The sequence below is a fragment of the Rhinatrema bivittatum genome, chromosome 2 (assembly GCF_901001135.1).
Source record: "Rhinatrema bivittatum chromosome 2, aRhiBiv1.1, whole genome shotgun sequence".
Taxonomy (NCBI): domain Eukaryota; kingdom Metazoa; phylum Chordata; class Amphibia; order Gymnophiona; family Rhinatrematidae; genus Rhinatrema; species Rhinatrema bivittatum.
Window position 1 is genome coordinate 39,118,433 of NC_042616.1, and position 18,878 is coordinate 39,137,310.

At 50.3% G+C, this 18,878-nt stretch overlaps 1 protein-coding gene across 1 annotated transcript in view; it reads right to left on the reverse strand.

Annotated features, from left to right (window-relative positions):
- Positions 1-18,821, reverse strand: part of LOC115083855 (zinc finger protein 11-like) — a 54,430-nt gene extending 35,609 nt beyond the window's left edge. The window contains exons 1-2 of the mRNA XM_029587892.1: positions 18,474-18,821; positions 718-844 (exon numbers count right to left, since the gene is read on the reverse strand). Of these exons, the coding sequence (XP_029443752.1) occupies positions 718-844; positions 18,474-18,497 (151 nt within the window). The 5' untranslated portion in view covers positions 18,498-18,821. The remainder of the gene's footprint in view (positions 1-717; positions 845-18,473) is intronic.
- Positions 18,822-18,878: the final 57 nt, after the last annotated feature.

Sequence of the window (18,878 nt, forward strand, 5' to 3'; positions counted from 1 at the left end):
GCTGAGGGAGGAGGATGTCAGGGAAGGTGGAGAAGTGAAATGGGGATAAAGAGGAGGGTGATTTGAAATGTTAAAAAGAGAGAGGTGGACTATCCAGAAATAAGGGAAAGAGAGGATGGGGAAAAAAAGAAGAGAATCAGAAATAGGGGAAGGAGAGAGGCATCTGAGACTTAGGGGGAACGCTGAGGTGTAATTTAGGACTGGAGAGGGTGCATCCAGAACCAAGAAGAAAGAAATTTATTTTTTTTTTTAGGATTGGGAGGGTTCAATGAGCACCGATCGAGTATTAGGGAGTTTAGACACTGGTTCCCAACTCTCACTTCCCCTCTCAATTGATCACTAAGCCTCTGTCACGCATATACTCACCCCCAGTGCTAATCGACTCGCATCTCCTGTACGCTAACCCAGTACTAATCAGCTCATTCATCAGTCTCGTACACATACAAAGCTCACGCATTCCCTTACGCCCTCACTCCCCCAACCTCTACTGCTGATTCCCTTCTGCCTAGGTCATTTCCATTCTCACTTCCACCAACTGATCACCAACATTGATAACTTCCCTCCCAGTATGTGCACAGCTCACAGGGTGCAAAGTGAACACTGCAGCACTCACTCACTCTCTCACCAAATCGCACCAGAAGTCACTCGCACTCAGAAACGTTTTTTTCATCATGTTCCAGGTCTTTAGATAAAAAAAATGTAAAAATTATCCCTTACCCAGTGAACACAGGGCTTGATAATTCTCCTTCATCACCTCCTTATGAAGCTCCTTCTGCCCTTCATCTAAACCCTCCCACTCCTCCTGGGAGAAATGGACAGCGATGTCCTCAAAGGTTACTGGGTCCTGAAACACAAACCCTTCCACATTCAGCACTTTTTTTTTTAATTGTAGTTTTTATTTGCCAACTCAGATAAGTAGCACATAACAATAGCTTTCACATGGCAATAAGATTATCAGGTAGAACAGAACATACACTCCCCCCATACCAAGAGTATGTTTGGAAAATGCCTGAAATCCCTACATTAGAGGATGTGAAAGAACGGTTGGAGCGGTATTGCTTAATGTATAAATTAACTGCAATAAAAAAACCACATTCAGCACTTTCTGCATCACGTCCGTCAGAAGACCTTCCAGTGCTGGGGCTCAGCAGGGCAGGGGAGAGATTTCTGCATATATATATAATTCACAGTCACATAACTCCGTCACAAAACAGGATTTTATCCACTGAAACCAGTTGCACACAACCTGGGACACAGATTCTCACTTTGTAGGATTACTGATCTCCCTTCTTACACTCAAGAGGGTCCCAAAGGTGAATACAGATCTATGAGAACATCACAGTGAAAAAGCACATAAACAAATTAATTAAAACAGGATACTCCAAGCTGCGAATATTACATCGGTTGAAAACTCTTCTAGCATTCCAGGACTTCCGCTCTGTTTTACAAACACTGATATTCTCAAACATAGATTACTGCAAATCACTACTATTAGGCCTATCCTCAGGACTTTAAAAACCACTACAGTTACTACAAAATGCCTCCGCAAGGCTTTTATTAGGGACAAGGAAATTTGACCACATCTCCCCCCTCTTTGATAGCTCTGCCAGTACAATCCAGAACCTACCTTATAAATGGGCTCTGACCGACGGCCCGCAAATGCGCAGTAGAGAGTAGCTCTACCACGCATGTGCGGGCGAGCACATCGGTCAGAGCGGAGCGTGACCTGCTAGAAAACATGGCGCTGGGAGAAGCAGCAGCGGCGGTGGCGAGGAGCACGCGAGTGAGGGACCCCCGGAGATCTTCCATCTGCGCCGTCCTAGATTGACTGAGGGAAAGGGAGGAGTGACTGGGGGGAAAGGGGGGAGTGACTGAGGGGAATGGGGACAGAGGGATGTGAGTAAGTGGGAAGGGTAAGAAGTTGTGGAGAAGAGAAAAAGAGAGAGTGAGGAGGGCTGAGGGATAGGGAAGGGGTTGTGGATGAGCTGAGAGGGGATTGGAGGGGATGAGTGAGGAATGGGAGGGAGGGGGAGGTGAGAATGAGGGGAGGGAGACAGAGGGATATGAGTAAGTGGGAAGGATAAGAAGTTGTGGAGAAGAGAAAAAGAGAGTGAGGAGGGCTGAGGGAGAAGGAAGGGGTTGTGGATGAGCTGAGAGGGGATTGGAGGGGGTGAGAGTGAGGGATGGGATTGAGAGAGGGTGGGGAGTGACTGGGGGAATGCGTAATGCGTGTGTGCATAACTTTTTATGTGCACAACCTTTTGCACAACGATCCTACGAACTGCATGCACCAGAAGGGAGGTGCACAGGGTCTAGATATCTTGGCGGCTGCCGTGATAATCACGCGGTCGATCCGACCCAGACTGAGACGGGGCCTAGCCCACGAGGAGGCTGCTCAACCCGCCGGTACAACGCTTCCCTCGATCCCGCGGGGAGGGAGCGGCTTCGGTGCGACACGCTGAGGGAGGAGCCGGCAGGAATCACTATCCTTTGACTTGCCTGGGCTCAGCACTTACCGGCTGAGTACAGGGCCGGCCTCCTAGGACTGGGAGAGAGGCGACTGCCTTCACCGCCATGCTCAGCACTTCTGTACCAGTAGCCTTTCAGCTGCTGAGCAGCTAAACCCACGCCGAAAAGCGGCTACCGGGCCAAGGTGCACCTCTGAGGGATCTCAGAAATCACCTCAGGAAATCTTAACTGGGGGAAAGACAAGAAAATTATTACTTACCTGCTAATTTTCGTTCCTGTAGTACCATGGATCAGTCCAGACAGTGGGTTATGTCCCCAATCCAGCAGATGGAGTCAGCACAAGCTTTGAGGGGGCGTATCCATATATACCACTACCCCCTCTGCAGGAGTTCAGTATCGAGTATATCAAAGCCCGAGTAGAAACCCCCGAAGGATCAAGTTTGTGGAAACAGATAATGAAAACAATTGTAACCGCAACAAGTAACTGCAAACATCCTACCAACTTGTAGGGAGCTGTGAAAAACAGCGAAAAGAAACGACTGTGAAGACACAGAACACTGCGAGCAAGAAGTAGCGCAGAGCTGAGCAGGATCAAGAACCCAAAACGCGATGGGCGTCTGGACTGATCCATGGTACTACAGGAACGAAAATTAGCAGGTAAGTAATAATTTTCTTTTCCCTGTACGTACCTGGATCAGTCCAGACAGTGGGATGTACCCAAGCTTCCCTAAATCGGGTGGGGTCCTGCGAGGCCTGCTCGGAGAACCTGCTCGCCAAAGTGTCCAGAGACCGAAGAGGCGAGGTGCAGACGATAGTGCCTCGAGAACGTGTGTAACGATTTCCAGGTGGCTGCCCTACAAATTTCCTGCGAGGATACCGAGCGAACCTCCGCCCAGGAAGCCGCCTGAGAACGTGTAGAATGCGCTACGATTCCGGGTGGGGGAGTCCGACCCACCCCAATGTAGGAAGCAGCAATGCCGGCCTCCAGCCATCTGGCAATGGTAGTCTTCGAGGCCTGAGACCCCTTTTTAGGACCGGCCCAGAGTACGAAGAGACGGTCAGAGGTCCGGAACTCATTTGTAGCCTCCAGATAGAGGCGCAGAGTGCACTTGACATTCAAGAGATGGAGAGACTTCGGCTCTGAGGAAGAGAAGGACGGCAACTCCACCGTCTGGTTCACATGGAATGCAGAAACCACCTTCGGAAGGAAGGAGGGAACGGTGCGAAGCGAAACTCCAGAGTCGGAGAAACGGAGATAGGGCTCTCTACACGACAGAGCCTGCAGCTCCGAGATGCGTCGAGCGGAACAGATGGCCACAAGAAAAACAGTCTTGAGAGTGAGATCCTTTATCGTTGCACTGTGCAGCGGCTCGAACGGTGGTCCCGACAGGGAGCGAAGCACAAGGTTAAGATTCCAGGAGGGACAAGGGTCCCGTAACGGAGGACGCATATGCTTGACACCCTTGAGAAAACGAGCAATGTCAGGATGCTGTAGAAGAGAGCCCCCATCGCTCAACAGCGAACCAAGGGCGGCCACCTGAACCCGTAGTGAATTATAGGCGAGCCCTTTTTCCACCCCCGCCTGTAGAAACTGAAGGATCTGAGGTACAGAAGCCTTAGCAGGTCTCGTGGCCTGGCTGGTACACCACAGCTCGAACACCTTCCAGACTCGAACATAGGCCGCCGACGTCGATGTCTTTCGTGCCCGCAATAGCATGGATACTACCACCTCCGGGTAGTCCCGACGCCGGAGGCGGCGCCTCTCAGAAGCCAGGCCGCAAGACAGAAGAGTTCTGCCTGCTCGAAAAATACCGGGCCCTGATGTAGGAGCTGGGGGAGGTGCCCCAGCCTGATTGGCCCGTCGATCACCAGCTGTAGCAGGTCCACAAACCAGGGTCGCCTGGGCCATTCTGGGGCGACGAAAACCACGGCCCCCTGATGGCTTTCTATTTTGCGGAGCATCCTGCCCACCAGGGGCCATGGTGGAAAAGCGTAGAGCAGAAGATGTGGCGGCCACGGGAGGACCAGGGCATTCACTCCCTCCGCGCCGCGCTCTCTCCGGCGACTGAAGAAGCGTGGAGCCTTGGCGTTGAGAGCGGACGCCATCAGATCCAAGTGGGGGGCCCCCCACCGATGGACGAGAAGTTGCATCGCTTTGTCGGAGAGAGACCACTCTCCGGGGTCCAGCAGTTGACGACTGAGGAAGTCCGCCTGGACGTTGTCCACACCAGCGATGTGCGAGGCCGCAAGCCGGACGAGATGACGCTCCACCCATTGCATCAGCAGCGCCGCCTCGAGCGCGACCTGCGGGCTGCGCGTGCCTCCTGGTCGGTTGATGCAGGCCACGGTGGTAGCGTTGTCCGATAGGATTCTGACTTCCCGGTTCCGAAGAAGCGGGAGGAAATGTCGCAGAGCTAGCCGGACCGCTCTGGTTTCCAGACGGTTGATTGACCACTTCGTCTCCACCGTGGACCACGTCCCCTGCGTGGCGCTTCGATCGCAGACTGCACCCCAGCCTGCTAGACTGGCATCGGTGGTCACCACCACCCAATTTGGCAGATCGAGGGACAAGCCACGGGCCAGGTTCGGCGGATCCAACCACCAGTCCAGACTGTCCCTGGCATTCTGCGGGAGCGGGAGAATCATCTGGTAGTCCTGCGATATTGGTTTCCAATGGGAGAGGAGCGCCCACTGTAAGGTCCTGAGGTGCACGAAAGCCCAAGGTACAAAGTCGATGGTGGACCCCATCACTCCCAGGAGTTGCAGGTAGTCCCAGGAGGTGGGCTCTGGTAACGCAGAGAACCGTCGTGTGTGATCCCGCAAGGACTGAGCTTTGTCCTGGCGCAGAAAAACTTTGCCCAGTAGGGTGTCGAAGGTCGCCCCCAAAAAAACCCAAGCGTTGGGTTTTTTTGGGGGCGACCTTCGACACCCTACTGGGCAAAGTTTTTCTGCGCCAGGACAAAGCTCAGTCCTTGCGGGATCACACACGACGGTTCTCTGCGTTACCAGAGCCCACCTCCTGGGACTACCTGCAACTCCTGGGAGTGATGGGGTCCACCATCGACTTTGTACCTTGGGCTTTCGTGCACCTCAGGACCTTACAGTGGGCGCTCCTCTCCCATTGGAAACCAATATCGCAGGACTACCAGATGATTCTCCCGCTCCCGCAGAATGCCAGGGACAGGGGCATGAGGGTGCTCTTGGAGAAGTTCACTACCCATCCCAGGGAATGTAGAAACCGTACTACTCGAGTCACCGCTGAGCGTCCATGATCGAATGACTTTGCCCGGAGGAGCCAATCGTCCAGATAAGGATGATCCAGGATGCCCTCCTTCCGGAGAGCTGCCGCCACGACTACCATGATCTTGGTGAAGGTGCGCGGCGCCGTCGCCAATCCGAACGGGAGAGCCGTGAACTGAAAATGCTGGTCCAGAATTTTGAAACGAAGGAAACGGTGGTGGTCCGGGCGGATGGGAATGTGCAGGTAGGCCTCCGTTAAGTCCAGGGAGGCGAGGAACTCCCCCCGATGCACCACCGCAATCACTGACCGGAGCGTTTCCATGCGGAACCGAACGACTCGAAGGGATTTGTTGACTTCCTTGAGGTCTAGGATAGGCCGGAAGGAACCGTCCTTCTTTGGTACGACGAAATAGATGGAACAGTGGCCCGTCCTCTCTTGAGGTCCGAGCCACAGGGGGAAAAGATGAACCTTCCCAGTGGGGGGCGGACAAATTCCAATGCGTAGCCGTGTTTTATGGTATCCAGGACCCACTGGTCCGAGGTGATCCGTGCCCACTTCGCGTAGAAATACGTTAGTCGGCCCCCAATCCTGGGGACAGGGGAGTGGGCGAGACTGGCATCATTGTGAAGACTTGGTAGAGGGATTCCCGGTTCCGGGAGTAGTGCGTGCGGGCCGACGCCCGCGAAAGGAGCGCGACCAGGGCTGAGACCTGGGGGCGGATGACCGGGAGCCCGCCTGTCTGTATCCCCTGTAGTGCCGTTGCGCTCTGGTTCTGGTCCGAGAAGAAGAAAACGCTCTGGATGGTCGAAACCTATCCTCCGGCAGCCGATGAACAGCGTTCTCCCCCAGGGACTTGATGATCTGGTCCAAATCCTCCTCGAAGAGGAACTTGCCCCTGAAGGGAAGAGAGCCCAGACTCGACTTAGAGGACGTATCAGCCACCCAATTGCGTAGCCACAGTAGTCGTCGTGCTGCCATTACCGAAACCATGGATCTTGCGAGGACCCGAAAAGGTCGTACGAGGCGTCAGCCACTGCGGCTTCTAGCCGATCTGCCTGGGCAGCCTCATCGGACGGCAGGTTCTGAGACGTGAGGAGTTGTTGCACCCAAAGGAGACTAGCCCGCTGGGCAAGCGAACTGCACATCACCGCCCGCATACCCAGAGCGGAGACCTCGAAAACCCGCTTAAGGAAAACTTCCAACTTACGATCCTGTGTGTCCTGCAACGCCGAACCTCCCGTCACTGGGATAGTCGTCCTCTTCGTGACCGCCGACACTGCGGAGTCCACCTTTGGGACCTTGATGAGGTCCAGAAAATCTTCGGGGAGCGGGTACAGCTTTTCCATCGCCCGGCTGCTCTTCAGGGAGGCCTCCGGGGTGTCCCATTCCCTGGTGAGAAGTTGTAAAAACGAGTCATGAATGGGAAAAGCCCGAGCCCTCGGCCGGAGTGCCGCCAGGACAGGATCTCCCTTCCTTGAAGAAGTGACGACAGCGGGAGCTACTGGGGCAGGCGGGTCTGGTGGCGGGTCCAAATCTAATTCTTGGATGATCTGCGGGATGAGGTCGTCCAGCTCTTCCCTCTGGAAGAGGCGTAGGGTACGCGGATCATCCCCGTCCTGCGTGCCGTCCCCTTGTCCCCCGTCCGGGAGGTCAAGTCCATGTCCCGCTGGGTCTGGCACCGCCCCCACTGCCGCAGGCGTGGATCGGACCCGGGTAGGAAGGCGGGAGGCCCCCACTCCCGGAGGGTCGGGGGGGGCCGGCGTCGAGGGCGACATCCGAGGGATCTTAGGAGGGGGGGGGGGTCCCACAGGTGCTTCCAGTCCCTGCAGATAAGCGGTATGCATGAGCAGGATAAACTCCGGAGAGAACCCCGGCCTGCTCGGGTGCGCTTCGGGGGCGGCGTGGTTCCTGCTCCCTGGCCCTGGGTGCTTGGTTCCTGCACCAAAATCGGGGGAACACCCCCCCAGACTGTCCCTGCTGGTAGAGTCCTCCAGGGATCCATTCTCCCTCGTGGCCTCCAGGGATCCGTTGCCCCTCGTGGCCTGCGCCTCAGGGCGCTCAGAATGTAAAATGGCCGCCGTTCCCGCCAAAAATGGCGGAGTGGCCGGCCTGCGCCGCCCGGGCAAAAAAAGAGAAATCAGTCAGGGACTGTGAGGTACCTCCCCCCCCGGGAAGGCATCGTGCACAGATGTCCTCCCGGGAAATCCGGGACCCCGGGTCTCCGCAGGCCGCACAGCGGGACGGCCGCGGCATCGGGATCGCTGTAGGAGAAAAGAAAAAGCCACGGGGGGGGGCCACGTGCACAAAAGCGCCGCTGCGGGGGGGCCCGGTCGGCCCGCACTGCCCGCTGTCCGAAAATAGAGGAGGGTGCCGCGGGGGGGCCTTCCCGGCCACACGACCCGCCCCAGACATCTTTCCCTAAATGGCTCAGCAGCCCATGAGGAGCTGTAAAATGGCCGCGGGTGAGGGAGTAAAGAGCGAAGAGGCCGGCTCCACCGGCTTTCGCGGGCACCGGGGGCTGAGCTGTGAAGGAAAAAACTACAAAGGAAAAACAAACTTACCCCTGGCTGCAACGAGAAATAAACAGCAAGGCCGCAGAGAAGAGACAAGGAAGATAAGCCACTCCCCAGAAGTTGAAAGAACTCTGCCTTTTTTTTTTTTTTTAAACTTAATACAAACTTGATACAAACTTGATCCACAGAAAAAGACAACAACAAGCCATAATCAAGCAAGAAAGTGAAGAAAAAGGAAAAGGAGGGGAAGCCTGATTCCCCTACTCGCATCTGCTGGAGTCAGAAGATACTGAACTCCTGCAGAGGGGGTAGTAGTAGATATGGATACGCCCCCTCGAAGCTTGTGCTGACTCCATCTGCTGGATTGGGGACATAACCCACTGTCTGGACTGATCCAGGTACGTACAGGGAACATAAGGTATCACCGCAGGAGAGCGGGGCTCGAGTTCTTCTCTCAATTTAAAGATGAATTTGATGTATTTCCTGCTGTTTAAAAGTTAAAGGCTTTTCGCCCAAGAAAAGACGTCTGCATCTGCTGGGAGACGGAAAGATACTGAGTGCTCGAGGGTGGCCTAGGTCACTTCCTGGGTGTATCTAGAATGACGTCAGCTTTGTAATCTGATTCTGTCTCCATCTGCAGGCAGGGGAACACATATCCCACTGGTCCTGAGTCCGTCTGGCTACACGCTAGGAAAGGGCATTTCAGGAATTCACCAACCTCCGAGAAGAAATATTTTCTGACATTGGTTCTGAGTCGTTCCCCCCCCCCCCGACAGAAAAGGTTTGAAGTTCGTGCATCATTAAAACCTTTCAGTTATCTGAACATTTGTATCATATACACCATTCTGGTCACCTTCTCTGAACAGAGAGAGAGAGAGAGAACCATGCTATAGATCCTACTCCCTAGACAGGTATTTGTATCCCTATGGGAGGCCCACCTAGTAACTCGAGGTGGGGATTAGGTATGAGCGTAGGGGGTAGGGGGTTGGGGGCCACTTTCACATTCAACATGAGACGTACGGAAAGAACAGTGCTCTCTTGTGATGATTTGATGACCTTCGGAGTGAGGAAACTCACTCCAAGAAGAGATTTGGGCAACATTCTCTCAACCTAGCTTGTTGTTGCCCAGGTAGAGAGTCCATCAAGCTAGGTTGAGAGAACGTTGCCCAAATCTCTTCTTGGAGTGAGTTTCCTCACTCCGAAGGTCATCAAATCATCCCCGCTCTTGCTTCGTGCACATCAGTCTTTCACCCCAGATGCATAACTTTGCCCTTCTTGGCATTGAATCTCAGCAGCCAAATCTTCAAGCTTTCTTAAATCACTCCTCCTTTCCTTTAGGGCAGGTCCACTCCGCTGCAGATCTTCGTATCATCCATGTGAGAAATGACCTTAAGCCTTGCTATCTCAATAATCAAGTTAGAAATTAAAACTATCATTTTAATGTCTTTAAGCATCACTAACCTCCTGCAGCTGCTAAAGAGAGCTGACAGCCTGTGCTAACTTCTTCTTTTCCTGTGTTGAAACCACTTCCTGCTTCTGCCCAGAAGAGCGGTTTCAGGCCTCTAACTTGGCAGAGCACCAGTGGAAAGCGTGAGGTTAGAGTTAGAGTTAACCCCTCCTGAGCTCTGTACAGAACACTTGCACCATCCCAGACCTTTATCTGCCTCTGACAGAAGGCAGGGGGGGGGGGGGGGAGTGCATACGGTTACCTCCTCCCCCGCCGCTTTCAACACTGTTCTTGCAAACCCTGCTTCTGTGTGAACACCTTGTAAGATAAGGACATCCTTAATGTAGAAACACCTGCCAAAGTGGCAAGATCAATGTGAAACTGAGGTTAGGGGCTTTTCACTGCTGCAGATAAAGGGGAGGGATAGGGAAGTGAAATGGAAACTTTTGCCAGTAAAAAGGAATATAACCTTCGAGAAGTATTTGTGCCTACTCTTTTTGTATGAAGCCTGTAAGAAACAAACAAACAAATTCCTCTCTGGGAATAATTTTTTATTAGTGAACACAAGTCAGTGAAAGCATCATAAGATCTTTATTTGATATCTTGCAAGCTGAGTGTCATACAAAAAAAAAAGTAATAAAAACTGAAGGTGCCCTTTTATTTTCTCTCAATACTACAACGTGCACCACTGCATGTGAGAAAATTCTTGGTTTAAACAATCCACTACAGCAATATATCCTTACAAATCTTTAATATATATGTTAATAAATCTCAAACATCTTATATTTTTGAGACATTTGTAAACATTTACCAGTACCTAAATAGACATTAAAATACTATCTAACACACTCACACATACATGTTAAAACATCTGCATTTTATAATCAAAAAATTACCCTTTTTTAAAAAAATATTTTGACAGTTATTGCACAAATTCAAAAATAACCCGTTTTATATATATGTTTTGAATTTGTGCAATAACTGTGTCAAAATATTTTTTAAAAAGGGTCATTTTTTTGGATTAAATGCAGATGTTTTAACATGTATGTATGAGTGTGTGAGATATGAAGTGAATGTGCTATAAATAAAGCTGCCTTTTATTACAGTATACCTTGTGTGTGTGGTGTGGTTTGCATCTCTCTCACTCGGGCATCTTGTTACACTTGGCGCAGCCAGCAGGGTGTCCTTGTTTAAGAGGAAAAATGGGAAAAGGACAGTAAAGAATCTAAGGGGGAAAAGGAGAAAACCCGGAGGTAGAAATTCCTGGTTGGGAAGATGCAAGCTACTCACTGCTGGCCAATGAGTGGGGGTGTAACAGGGGCTTATGTGAGAATTGGGATAGGAAGGTAGGGGTAGAGTCTTGTGAGCTGGTAGATGCTTTTTACTGGGCAGAGGAAAGCTCACGTAAGGGTTAACGAGTTGCCGCAGCCCGGGAAGAATTAGAGAAGTTAAGGCAGGACAGAGTGCTGGTGCAATGTCAACTGCAGTTTTGTAAAGAGAAAGCGGACAAATATCAAGTGGTGGCAGAGAGGGCGGCCGTACAAATACAGCGTGGTGCAGTGAGCCGGGCTACGCAGAAAGTGAAAGGAAATTAGTGTAGTGTAACATGTAAATAAGCCATATAAAATGTATGTATCTAAAAAAAATAAATAAATAGTGAAGCCAGTGGGATAAAAGACTTCCTGGATATCCCGGGATGGAAGAATAAATCATATAAAATGCTCTATGAAAACTGGGAATCAAAGGTGGAAGGTTGATGTGAGCCTTTAATTTGTGTCTGTGTATCCCTTGACCTTTTACTGTGCAGGGCGGATTTGTTTGTGTTGGGACCATCTAGTTTGTGTTAAGAATTTTTCTTGAAATCTGCAGAAAGCAGGATAGTGCATAAGAAAACCTATCGAGTACAGAATATTCTGCGTGTGTGTTTAACTTTAGCATTATGTGGCAACAGAAGGTGTCGTTTGTTAAGAATCACAAGGACACTAAACTAGAATTAAAAGCAGAAACAAAGAGAGAGCACTTTTTGGAGCAGCAGTATGTGGGAAGAGCCCATGGGATTCTAACGTTGCAGCAGACTTAAATTCTTTTGATGATGTAGAAAATAAGATTTCTGAGTATATCCATGCCACAGTGCTGAAAGATAACAGCAAGCAGAGCACAGCCTTAATATGGCCACTGTTAAATACTAGGAGTGCTTGGTCACACAGCTTAAGATACCGACAGATAAGTTGAGACAACTTATAAAACTGGAATTGGTTAAAGCTGGAGAATTTATTTTCTGCCCAGTTGGCAGAAGATAGACAACGCTATGAGCAGTGTGAGTCTGATTCAACCGAGAAGCTAAAAATTGAGACAGAAACAGAATGAGGCTTTAAAGTCTGAAATTATCCCGCTAAATAAACAGTTACTTGATAAAGATGAAGAGTTGGAAATCCTTTGGGAACACCGAAAACCCAAATCCTCCTCGATTATAAGAATGAAAAAGAAGGTAATTATAAAGACCACTGCAAACAGAGGAGCAAATGATCCAGAAGAGGTGGGGAGTGAGAATGTCGCCACTGCGTGCATCCGGGACAGGACAGGTTAAAGGGAAGGCCTGTATTTAGTTAGAAGTTTCCTGGCATTTGTTATCGATGCAGGAGAAAAGGACATACAGCAAAAAATTGCCACAAACCCCCGAATTTTACATTCAGTATTTACCCTCCCTGCAGATTAAGTTGGGGGCGGCTGACCCCATTCCTTCTCTCTCTGTGGCACACGAGAAACTTACTTACACACAGGTCGATACAGTTATGCCGCGTTTGAAAGAGTGCGGCATTGCCAGGCGCACCCTCGTTCCCCGCACGCACAGTTCTCTTCACCTACCGCTCGATACTCTCTTCTAATTGCATGCAAATGCATGCCGCGTCTGTGAAGCGTTAGGCGAAGGGTTAGGCCCACGCAACCCATTTTACTGTATAGGCGCTTAATACAGCGCCTATACATTATCCTGGGTGCGCTGGTACCTGTCATTTCAAATGTCATTTGAAATGACAGATACCAGGAAGTCGGGACTGCCAGTCCCCCCTCCCCTCCTCCCGAAGCAGGGCGCGAAAAGCAGCCTTGCTCCGGGAGGAGGGAAGAAGGGACTGGCAGTACGAAGCGGCGAAGCAACTTACTTTTTGCAGGCGTCTATCTTCGCGAGCAGCTGGAGATAGGAGAGGTCGTCCGATGTCCAGAGGGGGCTGCAAAAAGTAAGTTGCTTCGCCGCTTCGTACTGCCAGTCCCTTCTTCCCTCCTCCCAGAGCAAGGCTGCTTTTCGTGCCCTGCTTCGGGAGGAGGGGAGGGGGGACTGACAATCCCGTCCTCGCCAATGTCCGGATGGGGGGGGCCGCAAAAAGGAGGAGGGGAGGGAGGACTGGCAATCCCGAGCGTAGGATTGCCTGTCCTCTCCCCTCTCTCTCTTGCAACTTTTTTTTCGCTTTTTTTTTTGCTTCGGGAGGAGGGGAGAGGACTGGGGCTGCCCCGGAGACCGGAACCCATGATCGCGGCCGGGGCAGGTGAGCGGGGGCTGGGGGAAAGCTTGCCACCTACCCTTACCCCTGCCTCTAACGCTGGGGTAAGGGTAGGCGGTAAGTTAGCAGGTTAAGCGCGCGGCAAAACAGCAGGGTAAAAAGGGATAGTCGGGGCGCGCGTTACTGTATGGGAGGGAATAGCTAATTCGCTCGTTTACATTTAATATCCATGCCACGTGCGGATGGGGTTAGCCGGGGATTTTAAGAGGCGGTAGGGATGAGTTAAAGGGGATAGTGTATCGCGGGAAGGGCTAACGCGGCCGGAAAGTGAGTAGAAGGCGAGTTAGGAGCAGGGTAACCGCGGTTGCACTTTACTGTATCGAGCTGACAGTGAGGTGTCTGGCCTCAGCTGATAACCTAATTTAAAGTTTTCAAAGTTTTAGGTTTAGCAAAAAGATTTTGTAGACGCAGGGAGAGATCTGTCTCCTAAACCTTTTTTTCTCTCTCCCCTCTCCCTTCTATCTTGCACGACCAAGTTTGAAGGAATGTAAACATTTCTGGTTTCTGTGATTCAGCAATCAGAATCTTGTATTTGGAAGTTAATCAAAGTAGTGGGTTTTTTACTTTAATTGTGGAGCTCAGTTGCTTATAGCTGGCCATTTAATACTTTGTAATGTGATTTAAAAGATTAAAATTAACCTCTCTTTGTATGTGAGATTTTGTTTTTACAGATCTACAAGAATAGAACCTGCTGTACAGGACAAAGTGTAAAACCTGAGGGTTTTTTTACTCTTTTCTTCCCCTCTCTCCTAGATTTTGTTTTGTTTTTTTAACAGATCTGTTTTAACAAAGAAAAGTGCAGTGAATAAACAACAGCTTCTGACGTCATTTAAGTGAAGCAGTCACTGCTGAAGTTTTATGGACAAAATGTTTTAAATAATGTTCTAGAGTATAATAGGCTAAGGGATGAGAATTGAATTTTTTCTTTTTTTTCCCTATTCTCTCCCTCCTTTTTCCCCTCTTCTCTTCCTCCTTTTTTCCCTGTTTTGGGGTTTATGTACAGTTTGAGTGAAAGGATGACTAAGCATCTGGGTTGCTTTTGTCTGAATATTGTGTGTTACTTTATAGGAAAGTGGAGAAACAAAGAAGGGATTAGACATTATGCAGCTGTTTCTTTGAATTATGATAAAACAATATTGGATATCCATATGAATAGTGTATATAGGGATTATTACATACGAGAAAGTATCGATGTTTATTGTAGAGTTTCTTATTTACTTAATTTCGGTTTTTATTCATCTCATATCAGGTAGTAATCCATAAACACAATCAGAGGCAGAGGCTGTACTTCCAGGACAGCTTCCACAATGCTGGGCCGTGAGAATTGTACACATCATTTGTCACTGCCTCATAACGTGAAATCATCCCACTCTTTGCCACAGAAGACATCTTGAATCTTTCAGGGCTCCATCCTGTGATGGGTGACATCACAGGATGGAGCCCTGTGATGTCACCCACATGTGAGGACTAACATCCTGCTGTCCTGTGAGAACACCTGTTACAGGTAAGCAACTTCTGCTCTCTCTCTGAAATGTAATTATTGATTATCATGATGAAATATGATTATGATACACTCAGCTGACACCTAATCACACTGTTACTTGCAGATGCTGCTATTTTGATTCTCACATTAATGTTACAGTCTGAATTGATGCAGTTTTATTGCTCCATAGTTCTCTGTGTTAATGGTTCAGATAGTAATTTTTTTTTTTTTTGGTAGAAAGAACTAGAATAGATTTTTGAAATAGGAATTTTTTTTTTTTGCACCACCAGGGAGGTGGGGGAATATGTGCTACCCCTGAGTTTAACTGTTCCAGATACCTAAAAGATAAGGAGATTAGCAGGCTGCAGGCTGCCAGTGGGAGAGGCCATTGAGCACAGACCTGAGGTAATACTTCATCGAGGCACCCAAATAACTGCACCTGTAGACAGATGCACTCAGCATCCCACCCTCGGCTGCCATAGACGACCCGCTGCTATAGAGCCGGAGGACAACACCATGCAAACACGGGTAAGGCGCTATCCTCCTTACCCCTAGGACACCCGCAAGCGGCTGGTGTCGGCGCTGAGCCAATCGAGTGCAAGGACAGTATCCGGCTTAGGGCAATCACAGCAAAAAAGTTAAACCAAAGTTTATTCTGTTTACCCAAGTTGACCAATCCAATTATTAGTTATCTTATGTAATTAATCCTCAATGGCTTTTCGAAGAGGATTCTGAGGAAGTGAGGTCACTGCACGGGTATATATATAGGGCAGGCCAGCTTTGAAATCTGACTCCGTCTCCCATCTGCTAGCAGAAGAGGCGTATACCCACTGGTCCTGAGTCCATCTGGCTACACGCTAGGAAAATGGTATGTATTGTAATTCACGGGAAATGAAGTGAATGCGCTGTAAATAAAGCTGCCTTTTATTACAATATATCTTGTATATTACTGTGAGTGTGGTGTGGTTTGCATATCTCTCACTTGGGCATCTTGTTACACTCTTTTGCTTGACAATCGCAGGCAGTAGTTTCAGTGACATGGGGGAGTTTGTGCAGGTGTTTCATTACAATCACGCCGATACAGTACAGTGCGCTCCACCGCCAGCATTTGGCCGCGTGTTTTTGACGCGTTTATTTTTACCCCTTATACAGTAAGGGATAATAGCATGTTGAAAATGCGCGGCCAATCCCCCTGAAACTAATAGCGCTTGCAACATGCAAATGCATGTTAATGGCCCTATTAGTTATTCCCACGTAATACAGAAATTAAAATGTGCAGCCCAAGCCGCACATTTTACTTTCAGAAATTAACGCCTACACAAAGGTCGGTGTTAATTTCTGCCGGCACTGGGAAAGTATACAGAAAAGCAGAAAACTGCTTTTCAGTACACCCTCCGACTTAATATCATTGCGATATTAAGTCGGAGGCCCCAAAATTTTAAAAAAATAAAAATTTTTTAAATCAGCCAGCGATCTACGGTCGGAAGACGAACGCTCAATTATGCCGGCGTTCATTTTCCGAACCCGTGGCTGTCAGTGGGGTTTGAGAACCGATGCCGGTAAAATTGAATGTCAGCTGTCAATGTCAAAACCACTGACAGCCGCCGCTCCTGTCAAAAAGGAGGCACTAGGGACGCGCTAGTGTCCTTAGCGCCTCCTTTTACCATGGGCCCTCATTTGCATACTCAATCGCGTGCCCAGGAGAGTGGCCTGGGAGTGCCTGCTCTCCTGTGAATTTTACTATATCGGCCCAAATGTTAGGGAGGGGTTCGGGGGTACTCTAACCTTACACTTTCCACTAGTGCTCTGCCAGGTTAAGGCCCGTCACAGTAGACCTGTTCTGGGGAGACGCAGCTGGTGGTTTCACAGGCAGAGGGGAAACAAGCTGTCCGTTCGCTTTTAGCAGCTGCATAAGGTTAGTGATATAAAAAACCTTAGAAACAAAGTTTAATTTCTATCTTGATTAATGAGATAGCAACACTTAGGACATATAATCCACAGTGTTTATCTTCCCTTCGAACAACGCTCTTTAAAGACATTGCCAAGTTTTTTTTAACTTATTTCCAAGGGTGGGATTTTCAGGCGCGCGGTCAACAAGAGGGATCTCTGGCCTCCGTCGCAGCCCTTTAAAGGGCCGCTGACATCATCAGCTGGCGCCGCTCCCTATCGGTGCCGAAGCCCAGGGTGTGGCTTAGTGCCACATACTTGCTCTTGCGTGGGTAAGGGGGGGTGTGCCCGATCGTGCCCCGGCTCGCTCGCTAGCGTCGTGCGCCTCTTCTCTCCCCATTTTACGTCCCGCCGTCCTTCGTGGGGAGGACGGCACTTCGGTTATGGGTTGGGCTCTGGCCAGTCGGCGCAGACCCACCTATATACTTTGAATTATTTCTCACACACCCAGCTTGCAAGTTCTCAAATTAAGATCTTTTAAGATGTTTTCACTGACTTGTGTTCACTAATAAATAATTATTCCCAGAGAGGAATTTGTTTGTCTCTTACAATCCGCAAATTTCCAAAAATGTACCGTCTATGGCTTCATTTCGCTCACAAAAATATTGAACGGAATACAAGCGCAAATCAGGTTTTGTTTGCAGAAAACATGATTTATGTGTTGCGGTCTCGGTTGCCACGCTGGCGCCCGAGGCCTTACCTTCCTCCCGGGTCCCGTTGAGCTGCCGCGCTCCGCGGCCTCAGGACCCCGGCCGCCGCTTTCCTCAGCCGTTTGACTCTCCGCGGGCCTGCAGGGCCTCCGGGCGCCAAGCGCCGACTCTCACGCTGCCGCTGGCGTGCCCTCTCGGCCAGTCCCGCCCCAGGCGCGCGCACGCGACTGTCCTCCGCTTTTAAAGGGACCAGCGCGGGAAAACCCGTCTCCTCCCTTCTCTGACGTCAGACGCTGCAGGGCTATTTAAGCCCTGCAGTCCCTTCCCTTCTTTGCCTTGCAACGAGGTTCACTACTTCCTGTAGTTCTCAGTTGCGTTTCTGGATTGCCTGTTACCTGCCTGACTCTGCTTTGCCTGACTCCGCTTTGACTGTTACCTGCCTTGACCTCGGATTGCCTGACTTCGCCTGCCTGCTGCCTGCCTTGACCTCGGATTGCCTGACTCCGCCTGCCTGCTACCTGCCTTGACCACGGTTTGCCTGACTTCGCCTGCCTGCTGCCTGCCTTGACCTCGGATTGCCTGACTCCGCCTGCCTGCTACCTGCTTTGACTCCGGTTCGTAGTTTCGACCTGCTTGTCTTCAGCCTGCCTTGACCTCGGCCCGTGATCCCGTCTTCTGCTTGCTCGCTGCCTGCCCAGACTCCAGACCGGACTCCACTCCTGGGTTTCTTCATTCTCACCTAAGTCCCAGCGGTCCGGGTCCCTACGGGCTTCTCCTGGGGGGATCTCGGACTTCCAGTGCGAAGTCTCCTAAGTCCTAGCAACCCGGGCTCCCACAGCTTCTCTGGAGGAGTCTCGGGTTTCCAGGTGAAGGTCCTCTTGCCCAGTGGGAGTTCTGCCTACCGACTGTTCCCTCGGTCCGGTCGGCCCAAGGATCCACATCCGGGTTTTCGCCAGCATAACATTATGCATTTTTTTTTAAGTGTGCACGCTGCAGAGAATCTCAGGCATTAAAAAAAAAGTGGACTCAATTTATACAAAAGTCTGGGGCAGCAGGTACAGCAATGGAAATCCAGCCCTGGGGAAACAAACCCTGCAGTGTCCCCCCAGGTTAGAAAGCTGCAGCAGGGTTTGTACAGAGAGGGCAGGAAGTTGGGGGCAATCTCCTACCTGAGCAGAAGCTCCCGCAGGCATTTTCCTCGCTGCTTTTGCTGGGGTTTTTTTGGATGAGAAACGAACTGAGGGCTCTTTCTCGGGCTGGGCTGTTTTCTCGTCGGTGCTGGGTGAAAGAAGGAAGTGGCCGAGTGAAAAGTCCCTTCTTTCTGTGCCTTCAGTGTAAAACTCCTCCCTCTCCGGGGCCCGCAGACAGAGGGACGAGCGTTGCTGCAGCTTTCTAAGCCCTGACTCTAACAGGACCCCTTGTGCCTCCTGAGAGTAAAGGGAGATTTTGTGTTCCAGCTTCTGTGTGTAACTGGTTTCCAGGGCTATAATCCTGCTGTGTGGGATGTGACTGTGACTTATATACACCCAGAAAACCCAACCTTGGACGCAGTCCTGATCAAAATGATGCAGAAG